Source organism: Salvelinus namaycush, chromosome 1, assembly GCF_016432855.1.
Source record: "Salvelinus namaycush isolate Seneca chromosome 1, SaNama_1.0, whole genome shotgun sequence".
Classification (NCBI taxonomy): domain Eukaryota; kingdom Metazoa; phylum Chordata; class Actinopteri; order Salmoniformes; family Salmonidae; genus Salvelinus; species Salvelinus namaycush.
The window spans coordinates 8,681,724-8,708,890 of record NC_052307.1 but is presented as its reverse complement, the minus strand read 5'-3'; the positions used below and the strand labels follow the sequence as shown (position 1 = coordinate 8,708,890).

The 27,167-nt window shown below is 42.6% G+C and overlaps 1 protein-coding gene across 1 annotated transcript; it reads left to right on the top strand.

Moving 5' to 3' along the window:
* Positions 1-102: 102 nt before the first annotated feature.
* LOC120044827 (geranylgeranyl transferase type-1 subunit beta-like) lies at positions 103-22,877 on the top strand. The gene is made up of 9 exons (XM_038989538.1): positions 103-230; positions 3,088-3,206; positions 10,218-10,285; positions 10,693-10,844; positions 11,311-11,443; positions 12,570-12,615; positions 15,204-15,388; positions 16,128-16,236; positions 20,968-22,877. Exons 1-9 carry the CDS (start codon positions 103-105, stop codon positions 21,114-21,116), a joined length of 1,089 nt encoding a protein of 362 aa, XP_038845466.1. The 3' UTR covers positions 21,117-22,877.
* The last annotated feature ends 4,290 nt before the right edge of the window (positions 22,878-27,167 follow it).

Below are 27,167 nucleotides of genomic sequence, written 5' to 3'. Positions count from 1 at the left end.
GGGAGCGGTAATGCGCCATAAACGTTGGGTGCAAACCGCTGTTAAACCGCAACAAAGAAGGTTGCAAAGCCTGTTTACGCGGAAGTTGTTTCAAACTCAAAGATGGCGGAAGAAGAGAACCCGCTTGCCGAATTTGAACAAATTGACTTTTTAAAAGATCGACACGTACGATTCTTTCAAAGATGTCTTCAAGTTTTACCAGAGAGATATTCATCATTAGAAACAAGCAGGTACATATGTTGGCATGAATAATTATCTCTTATTTTCATTTGACAACGTCTTCGCTAGCCAGAATGCTAATGAATGACAGACGAGCCTGCCAGTGCCACTGTCATCAGGCCAAACGTGTTTTTTGTTAACGTTAGCTAACTATAGCATTTTCAGACAACATACTCAATATAAAAAATTGCAACTAAACATTGGTGCTTTTTGCAATGCAACCAACTGAATTAGATTGCTACCGTTAGGTACCTAACGTTAGCTACGTTTTATGAACATCCCATTATCTCGAGATAGCTAGCCAGCCAGGCTAAAATCTAACTATCACAGAGTTGGCCAACCTTAGATTTGATTCAGTTATGGTCACTACTATCCGTGATCCTTGGGACATCCCTGGCTTAAACCCTAACCTCTACCCTAGCCGAGGAACGCGCAACTCCGTTCTCTTATATCGAGACGGATATAAATACATACGTTTTCAATATACGTAAATCAAATACCACCGACTGTTTCCTTGAGATAACATTGTATTCAATTTTAGAGCAACAGCAGTGAGCAAACAGTCGGTTGTATTTGATTAACGTATGACTCAATACGGAGCCAGAGATCAAAATAGTCTAACCAGAAGGAAAAAAAATCAACCTCCCACTACTGCTGGCCTTTGCAGATTCTGCCATTACAATCCCAAAGTTGCCAGTAACAGGCTACACCAGGGTCGGCAACCTTTTCCATTTGGAGTGCCAATTTATCATACAATTTCTACAGATCTGTTGCCAGTTACGATTTTCATATGCACCTTTTCATGGTTAATACAAATCTAAAAGTAATTTATATTTCCATTGCCAATGATGTAAAAATAGCCTACATAAAGCCAAGAAATAAAAACATTGCAGCCTGCAGGTAGAAAATATCCTAATAAAAATAAATCATATTGGCTACACATGGCCTGTCTGCAAGGAACTTGAAGCATTATTTCAACTTGGTCCAACCTGAAGCTTGCTCTAACAAACTTGCAACATTGTATAAAATATCCTGGACCCTCAGAGTTTCTTGTGCCCTGAGCTCCGGAAAGACACGGCTGTAGGCTATTTGTGCAAGGGTTAAGAAGTAATCAGGTAGGCCTATTTTATGAAGTTTCCACCAGATCACAAAATTACCTTTTTTCCCCTCTTTCAAATGGAGTGGTTATCAAAAGGGAGATAACTGGAAAGGTTTTTGAAATAGGTTACATTGAGGAACTATTGTCACTCTCAATGGATGCAAAAACAGACTTCGCTTACTTGCTCTTTGAGTAAAAAAAAAAAAAAAGTACTTTGAGAAGCTCCGCAGTTCATTAGTGGCGGTGAGTTAAGACAATCAGACTGTCTGATCCCCAAACGGGCACATTTATAGGCCTACATTTGCATGCAGGCCAGGTAGCCTAGACCTAGTTCTATGTGTAATCAGGTGCGTGTATTTACTCCGGATTGACAGGAGCGCTCCAAACCAAACACAATTAATAAATTGACAAAACTTGTAAATGGAATGAAATAAACCAAAACTTGTTTCTCACAAGTGTAGCCTAGGTTGTGTGCTCTGCAAACAGTGTCCACTCCGACAATGAGAACAGTAAAAGACTGTAATAATAATATTTTGAATGTATTAACAGAAATTATGGTAACCAAACAAACAAGAAATTATGGGAATTAACAGTAAATGTAGTACTGGTGATACTGGTGTGCCCTCACTGCGGCCTCCACAATGGGTTATTCCACTTAGACAAGCATCAATAAAGATGTGCCACAACAATTGTAATCTTTTTACAACTGCTCGACAAAAAAAGTTATTGCTCGATCAACAGCCTATTGACCAAACAATTGACCAGTCGACTAAATGGGGTCAGCCCTAAATTCTACACTTTTTAATGAAATATGTTAATATTGTATCTGAGTGAGAATGGGGGGCCCCCTGGAGGTCAGGCCCCCTGGGCAGGTCGGTGCCAGGTCGGTATTCGGCCATGATTACTACAAGTTTAGATAGCTGGATAGACTTAATACCAATATAAAAATGTTAGCTGACATGGCTAATTGAGTGACTGTCAGTGACTGACATAACAAACTGTTGATACACAACCACATTTTGAAATTGCACCTGGTGTATTTGACTGTTTTTACTCTCAATAGTAAGGTGTTGTTCTTTGGATCGGGGCCCCCTAAGCGACCACTTATGTCACTTATGCCTGGAACCGTCCCTGGGGTTAAGGTTTAAGGTAGGGACGTCCAAAGGAATCTAGATAGCACAGACCCGATGATGACTCTGTTGTTGGTAGAAAATCCTGCGACCAGTTATCAAAACTCTGCCTCAATATGAAAACTGAATTGAGCATTCCACAGCTACCCTAACCTTTTACCCTTACCTTAACCATTTTAAATGTCAACTTCAATGGGGTAGGGACGTCCCACTGATCCATGTTAGCACTGACCATTCAGATATAGCTAGCTAGTTGGTGGCCATAGCTGGAGTTCTGCTATCATGCCAACTCCCTGTCACTCATTCTGTCACTGTCATGCCAACAACACAAACAGGTCTGGACTGGGACTAGGCTTAGTTGGTCATTTAAAAGCATAGATACATAATACAGCACATATTATTTGTTGATTAGTGGTTGTCAACAACAAACTAGCTATCTAAGTGGTGCACTTGGATTGTTTGGAGTCCTCTAGCTATCCAAATAACACATGGTGTTGGCTATCCAACTGTCATCATGTAAAGTAACCATTCATATGATTTACTTTTCAGTTCTTACCTCAAATATGCTGTGGATAATTCTAATAGTATAATATTACTAGGTGAATAAATGTTTGTTTACCTTTGTCCCTCCCTGTCTAGGTTGACCATTGTGTTCTTTGCTCTCTCCGGTCTTGATGTCCTGGATTCTCTTAATATAATAGACAAGCCCAGCTTGATTGAATGGGTCTACTCACTACAAGTCATTCCTACAGAAGACCGTAAGTGCTGCGTTGTAGGTTATATTGTTTTTGGGCATTCATGTTTCAACGGCCTTCAGGAGGCATCCACGCACGCACACGTAATTCACTTAATTTTGGTGAAACAGAAGAAGGGTGAACTAAACAGTCAGCTAAAATCAACTGAGTTTTTTTGTATCCCTTGGTACACTGTTGGCTACTAAAAAGCAACCATTTAGCCTAGTCTTCTATGGTTTAGGGGTTATTTGCTCTCTACTATTAGATTATGTGCATAATACACTGTGCCAAGTACAGTCGATCAGTGTGAATTCTAGGGCTATTTAGCTATAACAGTGGACAGTATATTAAAAAAGGTTTAGGTCAACCATATATCGGACGTGTAAATCATACAGCACAACAATGCTACACATTACTTCCTGGATGTTGTGTTAAATGCTCTACAACAAAGCCTTCTTAGTGTCCAACAAGCTTTCTCTACCCTTAACCTTGTTCTGAACACCTCCAAATTTAAGGTCATGTGGTTTGGTAAGAAGAATACCCCTCTTCCCACAGGTGTTATTACTACCTCTGAAGGTTTAGAGCTTGAGGTAGTCACCTCATACAAGTACTTGGGAGTATGGCTAGACGGTGCACTGTCCTTCTTTCAGCACATATCAAAGCTGTAGGCTAAAGTTAAATCTAGACTTGGTTTCCTCTATCGTAACTCTATCGTAAAGCCAAACTAACCCTGATTCAGATGACCATCCTACCCATGCTAGATTACGGAGACATCATTTATAGATCGGCAGGTAAGGGTGCTCTCGAGCGACTAGATGTTCTTTACCATTCGGCCATCAGATTTGCCACCAATGCTCCTTATAGGACACATCACTGCACTCTATACTCCTCTGTAAACTGGTGATCTCTGTATACCTGACGCAAGACCCACTGGTTGATGCTTCTTTATAAAAACCCTTGACGGCCTCACTCCCCCCAATCTGAGATATCTACTGCAGCCCTCATTCTCCACATACAACACCCGTTCTGCCAGTCACATTCTGTTAAAGGTCCCCAAAGCACACACATCCCTGGGTCGCTCCTCTTTTCAGTTCGCTGCAGCTAGCGACTGGAACGAGCTGCAACAAACACTCAAACTGGACAGTTTTATCTCCATCTCTTCATTCAAAGACTCAATCACAGACACTGTTACTGACAGTTGTGGCTGCTTTGTGTGAAGTATTGTTGTCTCCACCTTCTTGACCTTTGTGCTGTTGACTTTGCCCAATAATGTTTGTACCATGTTTTTGTGCTGCTAGTGCTACCATGTTGTGTTGCTACCATGCTGTTTTTCTGCCTTGTTATGTTGTCTTAGGTCTCTCTTTATTTAGTGTTGTGTCTCTCTTGTTGTGATGTGTGTTTTGTCCTATATTTATATTGTATTTATTTGTATTTTTTTAAATCCCAGGCAGGAGGGATTTTGCCTTTTGGTAGGCCGTCATTGTAAATAAGAATTTGTTCTTAACTGACTTGCCTAGTTAAATGTAAAAAATGTGTCAGGCATTGACACAGGTTGTAGAAACGCTCATGTACAAGAGTTTGCGAGGCATGTATTTGGCCAGCAGCCATACTTTTTCACTTGCCCCACCCAACATCCTGTAGTTTGCTGTGCATATTTTAAAGAGCTCACTCCTCTGGATGATGGGCCAACTCTGACCATCTGCTCAGGGCTCACTTTTTAAATTATTCAGGCACCAAACGCAAATCAAATCTTATTGGTTGTATAAACATATTTAGCAGATGTTATTGCGGGTGTAGGGAAATGCTTGTGTTCCCAGCTCCAACAGTGCAGTAGTAACTAACAATTCACAACAATACACACACGTCTAAAAGTAAAATAATGGAATTAAGAAATATATAAATATTACGACAAGCAATGTCGGAGGGGCATTGACTAAAATACAGTAGAATAGAATACAGTATATACATATGATATGAGTAACGCAGTATGTAGACATTTATTAAAGTGACTAGTGTTCCATTATTAAGAACTTATTTGTCCATTGGACATAGAAAGCTACAAACATATGGTACTTGTCTGGCCTACTCGTATTCAGAGAATACATTTCTCCTTTATTAAGCTGACCTTATAGCTACCCACTAGATGGCAGCATTGCACCTAGTTGAGTTGCCCCACAGCAACAGACAATGCCTTGACTTGTGTTTATGGTGTTATAAAATAGTATCAGAGTAGGAGTGCTGATCTCAGATCGCTTTATGAATATGGGATCTGATTTTAGAACAGTACACACAGAACCTATTTATGCATTCATTTCCTTAAATATCATTATTATTATTATTATTAAATGTTTTAATTTTTTTAGGTGGTAGATCAGCTTTAATATTGCAGAGGTGGCTTCCATAAATGCAATTGTCTGCATCATTTCCAATCCCCCCCATATATTTTTATGGTGTGTGTGTGTGTGCACACAGTACCAGTCAAAAGTTGACACACCTACTCATTTCAGGTTTTTCTTTGTTTTTCTTATTTTCTACATTGTAGAATAATAGTGAAGACATCAAAACTATGAAATAACACATTGAATCATGTAGTAACCAAAAAAGTGACAAATATATTTGCCTTGATGACATCTTTGCACACTCTTGGCATTCTCTCAACCTGCTTCATGAGGAATGCTTTTCCAACGGTCTTGAAGGAGTTCCCACATATGCTGAGCACTTGTTGGCTGCTTTTCCTTCATTCTGCGGTCCAACTCATCCCAAACCATCTCAATTGGGTTGAGGTCGGGTGATTGTGGAGGCCAGGTCATCTGTTAAAGCACTCCATCACTTTCCTTCTTGGTCAAATAGTCCTTACACAGACTGGAGGTGTGTTTGGGTCATTGTCCTGTTGAAAAACCAATGATAGTCCCACTTGAATTCTAAATAAATCACTGACAGTGTCACCAGCAAAGCACCACCACACCTCCTCTTCCGTGCTTCACGGTGGGAACCACATATGCGGAGATCATCAGTTCACCTACTCTGCGTCTCACAAGGACACGACGGTTGGAACCAAAAATCTCAAATTTGGACTCATCTGACCAAATGACAGATTTCCACTGCTCTAATGTCCATTGCTTGTGTTTCTTGGCCCAAGCAAGTGTCTTCTTATTATTGGTGTCCTTTAGTAGTCGTTTCTTTGCAGAAATTTGACCATGAAGTTCTGATTCACACAGTCTCCTCTGAACAGTTGATGTTGAGATGAGTCTGTTACTTGAACTCTGTGAAGCATTTAGTTTGGCTGCAATCTGAGGTGCAGTTTACTCTAATGAACTTATTCTCTGCAGCAGAGGTAATTCTGGGTCTTTTTTCCGGTGGCGGTCCTCACGAGAGCTAGTTTCATCATAGCACTTGAACTGCACTTGAAGAAACTTTCAATGTTCTTGAAATGTTCCGTATTGACTGACCTTCATGTCTAAAAATGATGATGGACTGTCGTTTCTCTTTGCTTATTTGAGCTGTTCTTGCCATAATATGGACTTGATCTTTTACCAAATATGGCTATCTTCTGTATACCTCCCCTACCTTGTCACAACACAACTGATTGGCTCAAACTCAATAAGAAGGAAAGAAATTCCCCAAATTAACTTTTAACAAGGAACACCTGTTAATTGAAATGTATTCAAGGTGACTACTCATGATGCTGGTTGAGAGACTGCCAAGAGTGTGCAAAGTTGTCATCAAGGCAAAGGGTGGCTACTTTAAAGAATATAACATATATTTTGATTTGTTTAACACTTTTTTGGTTACTACATGATTCCATATGTGTTATTTCATAGGTTTGATGTCTTCACTATTATTCTACAATGTAGAAGATTGTAAAGAAATAGAACCCCTGGAATGAGTAGGTGTGTCCAAACTTTTGACTGGTAGTGTATATTTTTCTTTATTATTTTCCCTTAACTCTACCACCCCTCCCCTAATTGGAGTAAATTAATGAGCAACCACTTAGACTTTTACTTCCAGCTCATACATACTATATACACTGCTCAAAAAAATAAAGGGAACACTAAAATAACACATCCTAGATCTGAATAAATGAAATATTCTTATTAAATACTTTTTTCTTTACATAGTTGAATGTGCTAACAACAAAATCACACAAAAATGATCAATGGAAATCAAATTTATCAACCCATGGAGGTCTGGATTTGGAGTCACACTCAAAATTAAAGTGGAAAACCACACTACAGGCTGATCCAACTTTGATGTAATGTCTTTAAAACAAGTCAAAATGAGGCTAAGTAGTGTGTGTGGCCTCCACGTGCCTGTATGACCTCCCTACAACGCCTGGGCATGCTCCTGATGAGGTGGCGGATGGTCTCCTGAGGGATCTCCTCCCAGACCTGGACTAAAGCATCCGCCAACTCCTGGACAGTCTGTGGTGCAACGTGGCGTTGGTGGATGGAGCGAGACATGATGTCCCAGATGTGCTCAATTGGATTCAGGTCTGTGGAACGGGCGGGCCAGTCCATAGCATCAATGCCTTCCTCTTGCAGGAACTGCTGATGCACTCCAGCCACATGAGGTCTAGCATTGTCTTGCATTAGGAGGAACCCAGGGCCAACCGCACCAGCATATGGTCTCACAAGGGGTCTGAGGATCTCATCTCGGGACCTAATGGCAGTCAGGCTACCTCTGGCGAGCACATGGAGGGCTGTGCGGCCCCCCCAAAGAAATGCCACCCCACACCATGACTGACCCACCGCCAAACCGGTCATGCTGGAGGATGTTGCAGGCAGCAGAACGTTCTCCACGGCGTCTCCAGACTCTGTCACGTCTGTCACGTGCTCAGTGTGAACCTGCTTTCATCTGTGAAGAGCACAGGGCGCCAGTGGCGAATTTGCCAATCTTGGTGTTCTCTGGCAAATGCCAAACGTCCTGCACGGTGTTGGGCTGTAAGCACAACCCCCACCTGTGGACGTCGGGCCCTCATACCACCCTCATGGAGTCTGTTTCTGACCGTTTGAGCAGACACATGCACATTTGTGGCCTGCTGGAGGTCATTTTGCAGGGCTCTGGCAGTGCTCCTCCTGCTCCTCCTTGCACAAAGGCGGAGGTAGCGGTCCTGCTGCTGGGTTGTTGCCCTCCTACGGCCTCCTCCACGTCTCCTGATGTACTGGCCTGTCTCCTGGTAGCGCCTCCATGCTCTGGACACTACGCTGACAGACACAGCAAACCTTCTTGCCACAGCTCGCATTGATGTGCCATCCTGGATGAGCTGCACTACCTGAGCCACTTGTGTGGGTTGTAGACTCCGTCTCATGCTACCACTAGAGTGAAAGCACCGCCAGCATTCAAAAGTGACCAAAACATCAGCCAGGAAGCATAGGAACTGAGAAGTGGTCTGTGGTCACCACCTGCAGAACCACTCCTTTATTGGGGGTGTCTTGCTAATTGCCTATAATTTCCACCTGTTGTCTATTCCATTTGCACAACAGCATGTGAAATTTATTGTCAATCAGTGTTGCTTCCTAAGTGGACAGTTTGATTTCACAGAAGTGTGATTGACTTGGAGTTACATTGTGTTGTTTAAGTGTTCCCTTTATTTTTTTGAGCAGTGTATATTTTACTCACACAGTATTTTTTACAATAGTTATCTTTTGTTTGTTTTTGAGGTCCCATCCTTCAGCTAAACCCCTCCAATCTATCTCTGAATACCATCCAGTTTTGATTTATATTTGCCATATATTTTTCTACTGTGCTGTGATGTTTCCCAAAGGTTCTGAACCTTTCTATTCTCATAGTTTCAACAGATACACATTTTTGCTAAAAGTGTTATTATATTATTGATCAATATGATTTAAATCACCCAGCAGGGCTGTCTGCAGAGTTAGCTCCAGGTAAATGTTGCAATTCTTCAGCCATTTCTGAACCTGTGACCAAAAACAAGCTGCATATGGACAGTACCAAAACAAATGATCTAATGATTCTGTCTCTTCGCAGCAAAACCTGCAGATCTGGGATGGTTGTATCCCCCATATATATAACATTCTATTGGTTGCAAGAATTTGGTATAATCATTTTAAATTGGAAAACTCAAAGTTTTGAATCTAGCATCGTTTTGTTTGTCAGTAAAAAAAAAAATGTGCCATGGAATGAGTACATCAAATCTTTTCCCAGCTATTTTTCAGTCTATATGACACATATGTCCCTTTTTTGGCCCTTAAATTAAACTGGTATACTTTTCTATTTATCCCAATTTGCTTTAACCAATTTGGTCTTTAATGCAGGGTCGACAGACAAGTTCCTTACTTTCTCCCCCTTCCACTAGCCTCTTCCATTTTTGCGGTAATCCTGCAGTTAGCTGGTTGTAATTTTGAGTAGAGCAGACATTTCCATATATTTTTGTTAGCTGCATGTATGACAACTCCACCAGTCCTATTTATGATATAATTTACAGATTATAACATTTAAAAAATAAATAAATAAATACGAATATTGTTTTTTTAATCAATTAGTATATTTGAGTTTAACCATACTATTTGTTGTATTTGTTCTCTTTTCTGGTGGATTAAACTGAAATTGCAACCAACTTTCTATGGCTTGTTTTAAAAATAGCGATATTCTGGAGATTTCATTTTCAAATAACTGAAAGTGAGAGGTTGTAATCTGAATAAAGGGAAAAAAGCCAATCTTGAACATGGGGTGAGACTTTCTTGCTAATCTGCTAGAGAACCAGTTCGGATTTAAGTATACGCCTTTAGTGAGAGGTCTAATGCTTTAATATTTAATCATTTCTGCCCTCCAAATTCATATTCATTATATAAATAGGCCTGTTTAATTTTGTCTGGCTTTTCGTATAAAATGAAATATTTTTTGCTCATATAATTTCAAAAGCAAGATGCTAGGTGTAAGCAGGGCCATAGTTAAACTGCAGTCTGATTTAAAGAGTTAATCGGGGAGATCTTTCCATTTTTATGTCGTCTGGCATTACCGTTGTTTCTCATACAACAAAATCCAATTCAAATATTTTGTGTGCTTCCCCCCCAGAATCCAATTTAGGACGTTGTGGGTTTCGAGGATCATCACACATTGGAGTTCCATACAGCACCTCCAAGGTATTGATCTTGAAACACATCCTTGTTCAACATATTGATTAAGTGGTTGCCATTAAAGGGATAGTTTGAAATGTTTTGCAATAAAGCGCTTTATCTACTTCCCTAGAGTCAGATGAACTTGTGGATACCATTTATGTGTACAGTATGAAGGAAGTTCGAGGTAGTCTCATGAGCCAATCCTAACTAGTGTTAGTGTAATGACTGGAAGTCTTCGGGATCAGCTAGCATGCTTCCCTTTAAATGTCTTTCGCTGTGTTGACACAGGCACCCCAATTCTGGTATTTTGCCCAATTATTGACATTAGTGCTGATCTGATTGGTCCAAAAATTTAAAAAATGTCTGAATTGGGCTGTCTGTGTAAACACAGCCTATATAAGCTAGCTGATTCAATCAATTTGCCTCCCCAGGGCCCAGGAGTATCCCACCCGTATGACAGTGGCCATGTGGCCATGACGTACACTGGCCTGGCCTGCCTGGTCCTACTGGGGGACGACCTGAGTCGCGTCAATAAGGAGGCCTGTCTGATGGGCCTGAAAGCCCTGCAGCTGGAGGACGGAAGGTGAACACCCAGTCACTCTCCTCTGTCTTTACCATATCTACAAACAATGAGTTATTGTTTTTTTTCTTTCTTCCTGGTAGTGCCTTGAGCAAGGCACTTAACATACACAATTGCTCCAGGGGCACTGTGCCTGATCCAATACTTCCAACCCAATGAGGGGTGGGTGTTAGGTTGTGAGCATAATGACACATTTCTGTTCATTATGTGACAGATCACATTTTGTTCTTGGACAAGTATTCTTCTTCTGTGAGTTTTTGGTACTTTATAGGTCTTTGTGCTTTATGTGAAAGGAGACCCTGTTTAACCATGTCAATGGGATGACCACTGTGTCAGACAGATCACTGCGTCTTGTTTGAAAGTATTGTTCTGAGAGGATTTAACCAGTAAAACACTTTGACACAGCACACCTCGTCCTTACTAGTAGAAAAAAAAGCAATTTAACGTCTGCCGCGATGTCTGATTCCAGTTTCTATGCGGTCCCAGAGGGAAGTGAAAATGACATGAGGTTTGTGTACTGCGCAGCATGCATCTGCTACATGCTCGATGACTGGTCAGGCATGGACATCAAGAAGGCCATCGACTACATCAGGGGAAGTATGGTAAGTCAGCTGTTTCACTTAGTCTCTGTCATCAAGCATCCTGCGGCCCTGAGCCTTGTCAGTATTCTCTAGAAGGGTTCAATCCTCAACCGCTGACCTCTTTCTGCTAAATTTACTCTCAAATACTCAAATCTACTTGCTAGGTTGTAAAACTGTGTTTTAACCCAACATTGGTTTAACACAGTGTTTATTTCTCGTACCATAGACAACACGTCAGAGAGGTAGGCCTAGGTCAAACAGCTCATCTTGAAGGTGCATTGGAATCAAAGGGCCCTCACCTGTTAACAGCCTGACTTTAACAACCCTCTCTACTGTCCGCGACTTCAAAGAGAAACAGTTTACACAGAATTCACCCAACACAAAATGTCTGAGGGTTTTGTTACCATCCTGTCTTCATTCTCCCCTCTGCAAGTCACAGGGGGCTGGCCAGACGGGGGTGAGGAGAGCAGGCACTACTGGATCCTGCTGGGTCTAATGATAGTGATGGTCCCCCCTGTGACCCCCCCTGTGACCCCCCCCTGTGACCTCCCCTGTGACTCCCCCTGTGACCCCCCTGTGACCCCCCTTCGTTCCTATGTAATCCAACAGAAGATGACAATCCAGTCCACAGGGCAGGCAGCGGTGTTCCTGTTTAGGTGGCTGTGGTGTATGTGTGTTGTTTGGGCCATGCTGTTGGCTGGTTTTTAAGAGGACTCCAGGGTTATTCTCAGATGCCTATAAATAGAGGATATGATCCCACGGGAGGAAAGGCCTTTACCGGACTCTAATCCTCTTACTCATTCAAATTTGGTTGAATTTTATCTCCTGGGGCGTGGAGCTCCAGTAAACCTCACTACCTTCAACATTGTTAGTTCCTCATTGTTATTGTCCCCAAAGCTGGTCTGTCTCATCAAGTGTGTGTATGAAGTGTGGTTTCGTACGGTATGCAAGCAGCACTGTGGACATGGATTGCTCCACGTGGTTGATTGAGCAGCTTGTTTCCTGATCTCTCCTTACGTCATAGATCACATCTGTCACACCACACTTGATCTGAAAGTTATTACATGGTTTCAGTGATGGCTATCCATCCCTCACATGGTCTGTGGTGCTATGTTTGTCTAATAGAATGTTGTTTTTGCTTCCTTAGTCATATGACAATGGCATTGGCCAGGGGGCTGGATTGGAATCGCATGGTGAGTATGGCATGCAGCACTCGAGATTGATGGATATTATGGTTCTAGAAAGGGATTAGCCATTAGTCCAAAACCATATTAGAACAAATCTCCTTTTTAAATATATATTTTTATATATTTTTTTATCCCTTTGGTACTATTTTCCCAAGTATGTACAACTCTTAGTACAAAACTCCATAACTGGTCACACAACTTGTAACACAGCCAGTCTTTCATTCAAAACCTGTCATGGTGCGTTCATTTAGATTGTAAACATCTCTCACCACACAACCGTTGATTCAAAATGTATGTTTATTGTGAAATGTAATGAGAACATTGGTTTAATCACCAAAACGCAATAAAATAATACACTATACATACAAAAGTATGTGAACAACCCTTTAAATGAGTGGATTTGGCTATTCCGGCCACACCCGTTGCTGACAGGTGTATTACATTGAGCACACAGCCATGCAATCTCCATAGACAAACATTGGCAGTAGAATGGCCTTACTGAAGAGTTCAATCTTTCAACGTGGCACCATCATAGGATGCCACCTTTCCAACAGGTCAGTTTGTCCGTATTAATGCCCGTGATTTTGGAATGAGATGTTCGACGAGCAGTGTCCACATACTTTTAATCATGTAGTGTATCGTTTCGATGTAGTCGTTTTAACTACTAGTTAATCCGGTAGCAAACAATTTAAGATATGTGTTTCAAATCGCCCTTAGAAGTGCTGAAGTTAGGCTTCCCGAGTGACGCAGCAGTCCAAGGCACTGCCTCGTAGTGTCATAACTGGCCGTGACCGGGAGTCCCATAGAGCACAATTGGCCGAGCTTCGTCTGAGTTAGGGGAGGGTTTGGCTGGGGGGATTTACTTGGCTCATCGCGCTCTAGCGACTCCTTGTGGCGGTGCGGCTGGCTTCCGGGTTTAACAAGCTGGTGTTAAAAAGCGTGGCTTGGCAGGTCGTTTTTCGTAGGACGCATGACTCAACCTTCGCCTCTCCCGAGCCCGTTGGGGAGTTGCAGCGATGACACAAGATCGTAATCCCGAAATTGGGGAGAAAAAGGGGGTAAAAATAAACAAAAAAGTGCTGAAATTAATATGCTACAGTACTGTAAATTACAATAGATTACAGTTTTCACATTAGGCAAAACACTTACATTATTGACTGAAAATATAGCGTCACGAATCAGGGATGGGCCCGAAACCATGCCTGAACCACCTCTGCTGGCTGGAACCTGACATTGTCCCACACGATGACATAGGTGACCCCTTCACCTTGACAGGCCTGCGAAACACAATGAGCTGTGCAGCGTTGTAGGATCCAAGTGATGGCCTACGTCCTACCACACCATCTTCTGAGATAGCTGCGCTCATGGAGATGTTTCCCCCACGTTGTCCAGGCACTTGGACGGTCGCCCGTTGGTCGATGAGGTTCCTCCCACGAAGCCGTTATTTGGCCAGGTTGAATCCCGCTTCATCAACAAAGATATACTTGTGATTCATGATTCACAGCACCATTAAGCACCATCACCCTCTAAAATTATATTTTGGTTAGTTAATTTTACAGTATAGTTCCAGGATGATATTGTGAAATACCATGTGCATTAATAGTAACAGTAATACAGTATATAGTGCTGTACCTGAACATACTCGACCCGCAGGTGTTTCACCTGGTCGTTGTTTCTCTCAAAAGGCACAGGTAAATGTCTTTCATAGATACCTGGTACCTCTTCAAAAGGCGGGGGATTGTTGGAAGGCTGATGGATGCCACATTGGCAAAGGTGTCATCATTCTCCTCAATGACGTGTTTTATTTCAGACAGCCGTATGTCATTTCTGGCCCTCACCATTTCCACCACTGCCCACTCCTGCTGGTTGGTCAGCACATGGCCACGCTATTGTGAACATCGCATTGTGAAAGGCAGTTACTTAATATGAAAGGTATTTCGAGATGAAACACTGATTAGGTTTGGTGAAAGAATTACTGTGTGATTTTGTGTGTTGTACTTAGTCAATTGAAAATGTGCTTAAAAAGTTTTTTGGGGAAAAAATAACTTTTTTATGATATGTTTGGAGTTTTGTACTAAGAGTTTTGACATTTTACCACATGCTTGTGAAAATAGTACCAAAACCAATTCCTGCCAATGAAACCCTATTATTCCAGGGAAACCCCCAGGCTTAGCTAAGCTACTGCCGGGAGAGATTTGCGTAATGAACCCATGGCACGTTACACAAAGCATTTCTATCAAGTCAACAAAAAAAAAAAAAGTGGAAATTATAACATTTTATTCAACCCTGGATGCAAACCGTACAATTTTTTGGTGGGAAATAGCTTGATTATTCGTATTATCTCAAATAGGTAGGTACACACATTCCTCTTAACTATCTGCAGAGTGCAAGGTCCTCCCTCATTGTTAATGGGCTCCACACAGAGCTGTTCCCCGGGCTTCTGCATCTTCCCCCACAATTACAGCTCTGCAGTTGGGAAGTGATAAGAAGGCTCTGATGCTGATGTTGTGACAGCTGAAAAGGGAAACGGGTGATGGATAGTGGCGCTGTGCCGGTGGCTAATAAACCCTGTCATTAAGCATTCTGTCTGCCAGGTGGGTCCACGTTCTGTGCCGTCGCAGCCCTGAGTCTGATGGGCAAATTAGAGGAGATGTTCAGCCAGCGCGAGCTGAACAGGATACGCCGCTGGTGCATCATGAGACAGCAGAACGGCTTCCAAGGCCGCCCCAACAAGCCCGTCGACACGTGCTACTCCTTCTGGGTGGGCGCCACACTGGAGGTAACAGGACCTATGCTGGAACCTCTGCAGACATACCAGCGTACCTTTACAGTCCATTAACATTGCTTTATTATCGAAGCGTCCAGTTAATTCATAAAATATGTTGGTAGTATGCTTTGACGTACATTTAGCAGCCCATTATGTTAAAACCCTTTTTGGAGTGATGCAGTTCAATGTGTGCCAGTGGTGTTACGGATGGTCCACCCCCCAATAACGGTGTTGTTCATAATGTCATAAAGAACAAGAAAGGTGCATGCCATGCATCCAATGGGACTGGGTGGCATTAGCATACGGTCTGGGAGCTCTCACTAAAGTATCAGTAATCGAGACAGTGATGGCGTGTTTAGCCAACTGTCACTGTGCAATGTTTATGGAACAGTGGAACAGGAGACGGTCAGGAATACACCTGAGTCTTGAGAAATGGGCTCTGGATACATACAGTGAGTGTACAAAACATTGAGTTGCACCCCCTCCCCCCACCCTCAGAACAGCCTCAATTTGTCGGCGCATTGATTCTACAAGGTGTCAAGTGTTCCATGGGGATGCTGGCCCATATTGACTCCAATGCTTCCCACAGTTGTGTCAAGTTGGCTGAATGTCCTTTGGGTGGTTGACAATTCTTGATACACACAGGAAACTGTTGAGCGTGATAAACCCAGCAGCATTGCAGTCCTTCACACACTCTGTTGTGTCTACACTTGACCCTTATAATCCTAATTCTAACCTGTCCCATTCTCAGCTCCTAGACGTCTTTCAGTATACTAATTTCGAGAAGAACCGGAACTACATCTTGTCCACTCAGGACCGTTTGGTGGGCGGCTTCGCTAAGTGGCCAGACAGTCACCCAGGTAAGGTTACAGGTGTAAAGAGGGTGGGAGGGAGTGTTGGCCGGTGTTAGTGGAAACCTCTCCATAAGCCAATACACAGGTGTAAAGAGGGTGTGAGGGAGTGTTGGCCGGTGTTAGTGGAAACCTCTCCATAAGCCAATACACAGGTGTAAAGAGGGTGGGAGGGAGTGTTGGCCGGTGTTAGTGGAAACCTCTCCATAAGCCAATACACAGGTGTAAAGAGGGTGGGAGGGAGTGTTGGCCGGTGTTAGTGGAAACCTCTCCGTAAGCCAATACACAGGTGTAAAGAGGGTGGGAGGGAGTGTTGGCCGGTGTTAGTGGAAACCTCTCCGTAAGCCAATACACAGGTGTAAAGAGGGTGTGAGGGAGTGTTGGCCGGTGTTAGTGGAAACCTCTCCATAAGCCAATACACAGGTGTAAAGAGGGTGGGAGGGAGTGTTGGCCGGTGTTAGTGGAAACCTCTCCGTAAGCCAATACACAGGTGTAAAGAGGGTGTGAGGGAGTGTTGGCCGGTGTTAGTGGAAACCTCTCCGTAAGCCAATACACAGGTGTAAAGAGGGTGTGAGGGAGTGTTGGCCGGTGTTAGTGGAAACCTCTCCATAAGCCAATACACAGGTGTAAAGAGGGTGGGAGGGAGTGTTGGCCGGTGTTAGTGGAAACCTCTCCATAAGCCAATACACAGGTGTAAAGAGGGTGGGAGGGAGTGTTGGCCGGTGTTAGTGGAAACCTCTCCGTAAGCCAACACACAGGTGTAAAGAGGGTGGGAGGGAGTGTTGGCCGGTGTTAGTGGAAACCTCTCCGTAAGCCAACACACAGGTGTAAAGAGGGTGGGAGGGAGTGTTGGCCGGTGTTAGTGGAAACCTCTCCGTAAGCCAACACACAGGTGTAAAGAGGGTGGGAGGGAGTGTTGGCCGGTGTTAGTGGAAACCTCTCCGTAAGCCAATACACAGGTGTAAAGAGGGTGTGAGGGAGTGTTGGCCGGTGTTAGTGGAAACCTCTCCATAAGCCAATACACAGGTGTAAAGAGGGTGGGAGGGAGTGTTGGCCGGTGTTAGTGGAAACCTCTCCATAAGCCAATACACAGGTGTAAAGAGGGTGGGAGGGAGTGTTGGCCGGTGTTAGTGGAAACCTCTCCGTAAGCCAATACACAGGTGTAAAGAGGGTGGGAGGGAGTGTTGGCCGGTGTTAGTGGAAACCTCTCCGTAAGCCAATACACAGGTGTAAAGAGGGTGTGAGGGAGTGTTGGCCGGTGTTAGTGGAAACCTCTCCATAAGCCAATACACAGGTGTAAAGAGGGTGGGAGGGAGTGTTGGCCGGTGTTAGTGGAAACCTCTCCGTAAGCCAATACACAGGTGTAAAGAGGGTGGGAGGGAGTGTTGGCCGGTGTTAGTGGAAACCTCTCCATAAGCCAATACACAGGTGTAAAGAGGGTGGGAGGGAGTGTTGGCCGGTGTTAGTGGAAACCTCTCCGTAAGCCAATACACAGGTGTAAAGAGGGTGGGAGGGAGTGTTGGCCGGTGTTAGTGGAAACCTCTCCGTAAGCCAATACACAGGTGTAAAGAGGGTGTGAGGGAGTGTTGGCCGGTGTTAGTGGAAACCTCTCCGTAAGCCAATACACAGGTGTAAAGAGGGTGGGAGGGAGTGTTGGCCGGTGTTAGTGGAAACCTCTCCATAAGCCAATACACAGGTGTAAAGAGGGTGTGAGGGAGTGTTGGCCGGTGTTAGTGGAAACCTCTCCGTAAGCCAATACACAGGTGTAAAGAGGGTGTGAGGGAGTGTTGGCCGGTGTTAGTGGAAACCTCTCCGTAAGCCAATACACAGGTGTAAAGAGGGTGTGAGGGAGTGTTGGCCGGTGTTAGTGGAAACCTCTCCGTAAGCCAACACACAGGTGTAAAGAGGGTGGGAGGGAGTGTTGGCCGGTGTTAGTGGAAACCTCTCCGTAAGCCAACACACAGGTGGCTGGGATGTCTAATTGATGAGGTGATTGTCCAGAACGAGCCCTCAGGACACAGGAGAGGAACAGGCCTCACAATACAGGAACTGTTCGCTTCTCAGACCATGGAGAAGGAGAATGTAGAGAACAAGAAGACTGTTAAGCAAAATGATTGTGAGTGCATACAGTGTAGTCTAATAGTTGTTTTAAAATAATTTTGTCCCACCAGTGTGTATGTAGTATTTCATAGTTTGTTGATTGTCTTTAAAGTCCCAGATGCAGTTAAAAGATATTGTACACAGAAGCACTAAACAGAAATTCATCGTCATCATTACATTTACATTTAAGTCATTTAGCAGACGCTCTTATCCAGAGCGACTTACAGTACATTTACATTTAAGTCATTTAGCAGACGCTCTTATCCAGAGCGACTTACAGTACATTTACATTTACATTTAAGTCATTTAGCAGACGCTCTTATCCAGAGCGACTTACAGTACATTTACATTTAAGTCATTTAGCAGACGCTCTTATCCAGAGCGACTTACAGTACATTTACATTTAAGTCATTTAGCAGACGCTCTTATCCAGAGCGACTTACAGTACATTTACATTTAAGTCATTTAGCAGACGCTCTTATCCAGAGCGACTTACAGTACATTTACATTTACGTCATTTAGCAGACGCTCTTATCCAGAGCGACTTACAGTACATTTACATTTACGTCATTTAGCAGACGCTCTTATCCAGAGCGACTTACAGTACATTTACATTTACGTCATTTAGCAGACGCTCTTATCCAGAGCGACTTACAGTACATTTACATTTAAGTCATTTAGCAGACGCTCTTATCCAGAGCGACTTACAGTACATTTACATTTAAGTCATTTAGCAGACGCTCTTATCCAGAGCGACTTACAGTACATTTAAGTCATTTAGCAGACGCTCTTATCCAGAGCGACTTACAGTACATTTACATTTAAGTCATTTAGCAGACGCTCTTATCCAGAGCGACTTACAAGTACATACATTCATACTTTTTTTTTTTTTTTTTTTTTTTTTTTTTTTTTTTGTACTGGCCCCCCGTGGGGAATGAACCCACAACCCTGGCGTTGCAAGCGCCATGCTCTACCAACTGAGCCACACGGGGCCCATTAATTATTATTTTAAAAACATTTCCACAGGACCTTGAGTCATAATTCATGTTGAAATGGCTCTTTAATTGATTTGGATGTCTGCTTCCAAGCTGTTGTCTTTTCATTATAATTCAATAATGGTACATTTTACAGTGCCTGGAAGGCTTTTAGTAGGGTCCCATGGGAGATGGATGGTTAAAATGGATCATGGTGCATTATTTATGCTCCCTTAAAGAGCCAGTCCAAGAAAAGAGAAATCTTGATTTCTGTAGGATTACTATTTAAAATCACATTAGAAATTCTATAGAGTAGAAGGCTATTATCAAAAGACAAAGTATGGAAAAGTGTTGCGATGTTTGACTCAAGACATACACTAAAAAAATATATAAACGCAACATGCAACAATTTCATTGATTTTACTGAGTTACAGTTCATATAAGGAAATCAGCCAATTGAAATAAAGTAATTAGGCCCTAATCTATGGATTTCACATGCATGTGTTGGTCAAACAATGGGCATCTGGATCTCGTCACAGTATTTTGGTACATTTAAATTGCCATAGATAAAATACGATTGTGTTTTGTCTGTGGCTTATGCCTGCCTGCCCATACCATAACCCCACCGCCAACATCTGTTCACAACGTTGACATCAGCAAATCACTCGCCCAAACAATGCCATACACGTAGTCTGCAGTTGTGAGGCCGGTTGGACGTACTGCCAAATTCTCTAAAACGATGTTGGAGGCGGTGGCTTATGGTATAGAAATTTAACGTTCAATTCTCTGGCAACAGCTCTGGTGGACATTCCTGCAGTCAGCATCCCAATTGCACGCTCAATTGCAGCATCCCAATGTGAGCAAAATAAACATTTTGTGCATATGGAAAATTTCTGGGATCTTTTATTTCAGCTCATGAAACATGGGAGCAACACTACATGCTGCGTACATTTTTTGGGTCGGTGTAATTGGGAACAGACAGCCAGATGTATTGGCAACCTGCTAATTATCATGTCAAGATCTGTTTTATTTATAAGCGTGTAGTCAGTCCATCGTGACGGGTTGATGTATGCCATTTAACCTGTTTTGGTAGCACGTTGTATGAGCTCTATTATTTACTTCATGATATTTTACGTAGGGCAAATGTAAGGTTGTTAAAGGAGCTGTGTGGAACTGGTTTTCTATGTGATTTAAAAGCCCATGGCCGCATTCCAGGCTGACTACATTACACCTGCCATATGTCACAATGCCTGGATAGGTGTTTAACATATCAGCTAACCACATCATTTGGGCTCCCGAGTGGCGAAGCTGTCTTAGGCACTGCAGACACCCTGGTTCGAATCCAGGCTGTATCACAACTGGCCGTGATTGGGAGTCCCATAGGGCTGCGCACAATTGGCCCAGCGTCGACTGGGTTTGGCCGGTGTAGGCTGTCATTGTAAATAAGAATTTGTTATTAACTGACTTGCCTAGTTAAATAAAGGTTAAATAATATTTTTTTTAAATCATGATATAGCAATCTGATGTCCGACTGTGCAGTCGGTGATGTGGAACTGCATGAAATGGACCTGGAACACGACCAAAGCCACAGTGCCTTTTAAAGTGGCAGGTGCTGAGGCGTGTCACTTGGCTGACCTACTTTCATCCTCTCTCCCGTCTGTTCCAGACCCGCTGCACGCCTACTTCGGGATCTGTGGCTTGTCTCTGATAGGAGAGGCCAACCTGCGGCGAGTTCACCCCGCCCTTAACGTGAGCCAGAGGGCCTTTGAGTATCTGCAGCATCTGCACCGGACGTGGAGAGGCACCTGCACCTGACGGCCAAACCCCTGTCCCCTGCCCCAGCCTCCAAGCACTACCACAGCCCCTAAGCCATGCACAGCCCCCCCCCCCCAACTTACCTTAGCAATAGAAACGATAGTGGGTAGACAAAGGACACAGTCCCACTGAAATGGCTGGGAGAGGTGAATAAATAAATGATCGGGTCTATCAATAATTGAGAGCAAACTGGCGGAGTAGACGCTCAGGCCGGGAGAGAGCTCATTCTGCTTAGTGTCACATGAGCCAGATTCAGTGTTATCTGTTTTTGCTTGATGTGTTGACTTCCCTTCCTCTGAGACATGTTCTTTAAAAGACTGAACTTCTAGCTGCTAGATCAGGGATGGGCAACTGGCGATGGGCACCGTTGTTTGTAAGCCCGCGGATCAATTTCCCAAAACATTATTTTTAAGTAAAAAACGGTGGAACAGTTGGGGTTTAAACTTAATGTTGAGGGTTAGAATAGTAGAATACAGTAGAATTTCTACATTTGGTTGTGCATCAGAAGTTTTTCCTCTTATGACAGTCACTGAATTAGCCCATGTCAGCTAACATTTGTAAGATTGGTAAATTAGCTGGCTAGACTATCTAAACTGGTCAAATTACAGACCGTGGGACCCCCGTTCATTTTGTTAGTCATTCTGACTCCGATATCATATTCAAAACTGCTAATATTTCTCTCTACCCTATGGCAAATTAGTAGAATTGCAAGAAATGTGTTAGAAAATTGCTAAGTCTTCTCTCCGCCCCATGGCAAAATGTGTAGAATTGCGGAAAATGTAACTCTAAAACAAATACAAATTATCTCCGCTGTCAATACAGGGGCCTCTAAGATGTTTTGCTTGAAACAACATTTCACTTACTGCCCCCAAATGGTTAGGGCCAGCTCTGACTGCATGTCGAGGTATGGATGTAGGTATGCAGACCCGCGAGCCACTGCAGCCCTTCATGATGAGTTCATATTATTTGTGGACCCCCCATCAAGGTTGCCCATCCCTGAGCTTGATTCACTGTAGGTTTGTATTCTCAAAAGATCTCAGAACATTTGAATTCATTTTACTGACTTTTTGCCTCTATTTGTGTGTTCTTTGGTCAAAATGTTCTTGTTGAAAACCAACATGGTCGCTACACCAATCAAGCCTCTTGTATTTATCCAGGGTGAGTGGGTTTTTAGCATCTGTATTTTGTTAACCTGTGTAGGTGGCTCCAGACATGTTAACCTGTGTAGGTGGCTCCAGACATATTAACCACTGTAGGTGGCTCCAGACATATTTTCGGGTTATGGCAGTGTGCTGTGCTCCTCAAGGCTGCCAAGTTACTCAGACTTGATTCCCTTCTCTGAAATGTGCCTCACAGCAGACTCTGGGCTCTCTAACCTGGGAGGGTCCTTAACTGTATGGACTTGCCTGTCACTGCAGATGAGTGTTATTGAGTCAAAATACACATGAATGTTTGCCTTGACATGAACAACTATATAGAAACAAGTGAAATTGAATTTATTTTTTCTATACTTTATAGAAATATTGAGTGTAGATAATATATAAATATCAATGTCATCTCTATCATGCAAGTGCTCAAAATCTAATCGTTGCTATTTCAGTGAGATAGGAGGATTTGATATGCAATGTTGATATGTGAAATAAATAATAGCATATTGTCTTTATCATGTCAAAGCAACTAAACATGTGCTAAAACTGGCTTGGCAGTGCATATTTATGTGAAATGAATAAAAATGCCTAACTTTTCATTGGTTCAGTGTGAGTTAGTAGCCTGTTATTGTTTCCGTGAAAATGAACAGTTAAATGTCATGATCGTCAGAGGTTATTATGTCTAAAATCTAATCCAGGATATTGACCTTTTTCCTGCTATAAAATGTATACAGCCTCCGACCTTTCATGTGACATCACATAAATCATATCACTAGCCTTAGGAGTACTTTACTTAGGTTACATAATTGCATTTGTTTTGCCCCGTGAAATCTAGTAGTTAAAAGATAAATGAGTTTTTTTCGTATTCTTTGCTCAATCCAGTGGCATGCAGGGTCCATAATGTGGCCTTGTTGTACACTGATACTACTAGAATGGACCACACTTTGCTGGTGGATTTGGGTGTATGACATGGGCCTTCATAGACCCCCCCCCCCCTCCCAACCCCACCCACTTATGTTTTTCTACCATGTGTCCAATGAGGTGAAATCCGCGTGAAGCTGCCATCTGGTGACGCCGACGCCATGCATGGAACAAGTGGCATCGCCAGCAATTACGCACAACTTAATCCTCTCAACCACCGACCTATCCAATACTAGAATTCACATATTTATCATAAAACAGTTGTCTTAATAGGTGGTATTCGTTACAGAACGAAATAGTGTTGATTTTAAGGGATATGCTTGGAAGACCAGAATAAACTAGCCTATAATGTCTATTGTTGCAAAAACTGTTAAATAAATAACACAATAACGTGTAAACTATCAGGCAGAAAGGCATGTTTTCAGATCGTCTAGAAACGAATATGTAGGCTGAACTAGTATATTTATAGGCATAGCATGCATACATGAACCCACTGTTTCATTCGACTCCAATGAATTCCATAGTTTTATTTCGTAATCCATTATATTCCCAAACATCATTAGAGATAATTTTCTGTCATTTAAAAATAGCCATACTCTATTCATTGCTGTGTGAGTAGGCTAGGGTTATATCTGAAGAAATACAAAGGGCTCAGTTGGAGACATCGCCGATGATGCTGCAGATGCCTAAACTGCGCGGGCAAGCGCACGCCTGAGATGTACAGTGAGGGCGGGGTTAAACATCAAAGATGATTTCTAGCTAAATCAAATGTTCTCAAGCAGCTGGGGCATGAATGAAGTGTATGCTATATAGGATGCTCGAATTATATAGGATGAGGACGAAGAAGCAACCATATTTCTCTGACTGTGACATTCACTCTTTGGGAAGCCATTCGATTTTTACAGTGTTTCTTATGCTATTTATTTCTTATTGACCCATTGTTTATTATATTCCCACCATTGTCTTGTCGACATTATCTGCCATTATGTCGGATACCGCGGATACCGAAGATAATCAGGATATGTTACCGAGTTTGGTCCAGCAGATAGTTCAGCGGATCACAGCGGGAGAGGTAAGTGAACGTCAGATATGATTTATGTTAATGCCAGATCTGTAGCCTGTTGGAGCAACGCTGGCGTGTTCGGTATTGCTTCGGCTAGATCTAGGTGTGTAGTCTAGGTAGAGGAAGGATGCTCAAGGTTTTGTGCCGTCCTTGGAACAGGATTAGGGATGTAAAGATAAAATGTGCATGAAATATGAGGATTTGTGGATGGCTCTTGTAATTTATTTTATTCTATATCTATCCATCTTATCTGTATGCTATCTGAAAGTGTGACGTAAGCAGTTCATGTGGGGTGCGAGACTCACAAAGGTTTTCTCTTCTCCATATAATCTCCATGAAGATCTTTATTTTCCTTTATCCTTTTATAGGCTGCAAATAAATGCCATTATCTTATGTCAAGGTTGTCAATCATCATAAATCGAAATATTGAATTGAAATATACTAAATTCGCCTTTGCAGGATACCAAGGGGTTACATAAAGAATATACTGCAAATGCAGTCCAACGAAATATTCTAGGCTTTTGACCTATTAGCATACATTATTAAAGACATGCTCCGGAACTTTGGTGACTACTAAGTTTTTTTAAACATCCCACTTTGGACTGGATATGCAGTTCATACATGCATAATCTATGAGCAGAATTGATGTTTTACCGCAATTAGCCACAAAATCCATAGTTTGAAAGTGACCGTTTTTTTTTAGGCTGCGCTGCGCCATTTTCCTACATTTTCCTCCGCGTTGGCCAGCCCCCTAGAAATGTGATTTCAACCAATGAGCTTCAGCACCTCTCCATATGAGTGACAGCTAGCGACAGGCACATTATGCACCTACAGCAGAGTGAGCGACAGCAATTGCGTGGTGCACAAATCTGCACATATGCGAGATTGTATGCAATTTTTCAGGGACCAGTTTTGGCTTGTGAAGGCTACGGTCAGAACTACTGTATACAAAAGTACCAGATAATCTCTTTAATGCCCATCATTTGTGTAACTAGGACCCATGTAATATTTACATTTGGCGTGAATTTTATTTTGGACAATGCACCAGATGTGCAAACTGGTAGGGTAAGCTTTAGCCTACATTTCAAGCCCTTCATAATTAACATGGGACTTCATGCACTATAATATAGCCTATTCCTAATGTCCTTCCCTAAAAATTATCTTCAATGCTATGAGTGCATGTTCTTTGCAAATGATAGGCCAAACAGTTGCTATTTTGGTAATGCAACAATGTAGCATCTCTCAATTTTGAAACATTGTTGCAAACCTCAGGTTTTGGTGAGTGCCTTCATACTCAACTGGGATCTGGACCCAGAATGGGGTCAATACGGACGCCAGGTAACCGACCCCTGGCATCATATAAACAGACATAAGACATGGAACAATTTGTAGAATTGCAGGAATTGTTCTTTAAAAAAGCAAAAACATATTAGACCCATGCAAAATGTGTAGAATTGCGGGAAATTTGCTTTAAAACGGAACAATTTTCTGTCTGCCAACAAGAGGGGTGTGAACAGTGTGAGCTGGGGGTTTGTTACTGTAATGACGATATCCATACGGACCTTAGCCACCTAGGACATTTGTGTGACCCGACCTTCTCAAATGTTCTAGGTGGCAAAACATTTATCGGCCAGTGAAAGCCGATCATTTTGCCCTCCCTCTCTTTTAACCCAATGAGTCCCACCGTATCGCCGGCACGTTTTGGACTTCTAACCCTTTTTAAACATTGTGCGTTCGAGCTACACTTCTGTGTTGTACGATTGGATTCGTCTATTTCTTCTGCATCCGCCGTAGATACCAACCATTAGTCTGTGTGATTAACGTGGGCTGAGTTAGAGCTGTGTTTGTGAGACAAGGATGGATCCCGAAGTTGCCCGGAGCAGGATCTTTTATAGAGTCCTAATGGCTTGAGCTACAAACTATTAAAAGCTATCTATGAAAATCTGATTTCCGTCCTTGCAATGGGAGTTATTTTCTGTGGTTCCTTTGATTTCCGTATTCGCAATGGGCTGTCTAGCTCCCGCCCATCCTTTCTTTAGATTGGCGGATACACCTCCATAAATAAAATAACTCCTTGCTCGGTGGGCGAAATGATGAAAAACGCCACCTGCTGGAGGGAGACCGATTTTCCGTCGAGTTGGGCCTCGCCTTTCTCTTTGATGATGCTCACAAGCTACACAAGAGTCGTTAATAACACATGTCAAAGTCGTTACACGGAGGTGCCAAGTGTCTGCGGGTTTTCACTCCTCCCTTGTACTCGATTGATGAATTAAGGTCACTAATTAGTAAGGAACTCACCTGGTTGTCTAGGTCTTAATTGAAAGGAAAAAAACAAAACCCGCAGATACTAGGCCCTCCATGTTATTAGTTTGACACTCCTGTTCTACATAGAAGATAATTGGAAATCCTCGGACAAAGTGTCTATAATACTGTAATAAGCTCACATAGTTGCTGTCACAAACTCCAAACAGTTGTCACTGACTAGTTGGATATTGATTACCCAGTGAGTAAACTATTTCTGTAGCCCACTAACTAGCAGCATTCATAAACATACATTTTTCTCAGGTTTTTGCTTTGGCTGACTTTTTAAAATTGAAATGTGTCAATAAAACTCATAAATGGTACTGCTTCTGTTCAGTTGTTTTGTGTTGTACTTGTAGCCCTCATTGTCCTGAAAAGAAAATGGTAAAACATTTAAATGTGAGGCTAAATATAGTCTGGAAATGCAGATAAATTAGTCAGATTTTTACTGGGATCTCGGGACTGATAGGGTTAAATACTCAGGGCTGCAGCATTGTTACTATGGTGATTTCATTGTCTCCAACCCGCCCGACACAGCTTGCTACTGTCTGTCATTGCTTGAACTGCACCAGCGCTGTTGCTGATTCACGCCTCGCAGTTTCATCCATAGCGTCTAGT

Coding starts and splice junctions, on each gene's coding strand:
- LOC120044827 (XM_038989538.1), top strand. CDS start 103: ATGGCGGAAGAAGAGAACCCGCTTGCCGAATTTGAACAAATTGACTTT. Junction 11,444..12,569: donor ACTACATCAGGGGAAGTATG/GTAAGTCAGCTG, acceptor TTGCTTCCTTAG/TCATATGACAATGGCATTGG. Junction 15,389..16,127: donor GGGTGGGCGCCACACTGGAG/GTAACAGGACCT, acceptor TCCCATTCTCAG/CTCCTAGACGTCTTTCAGTA.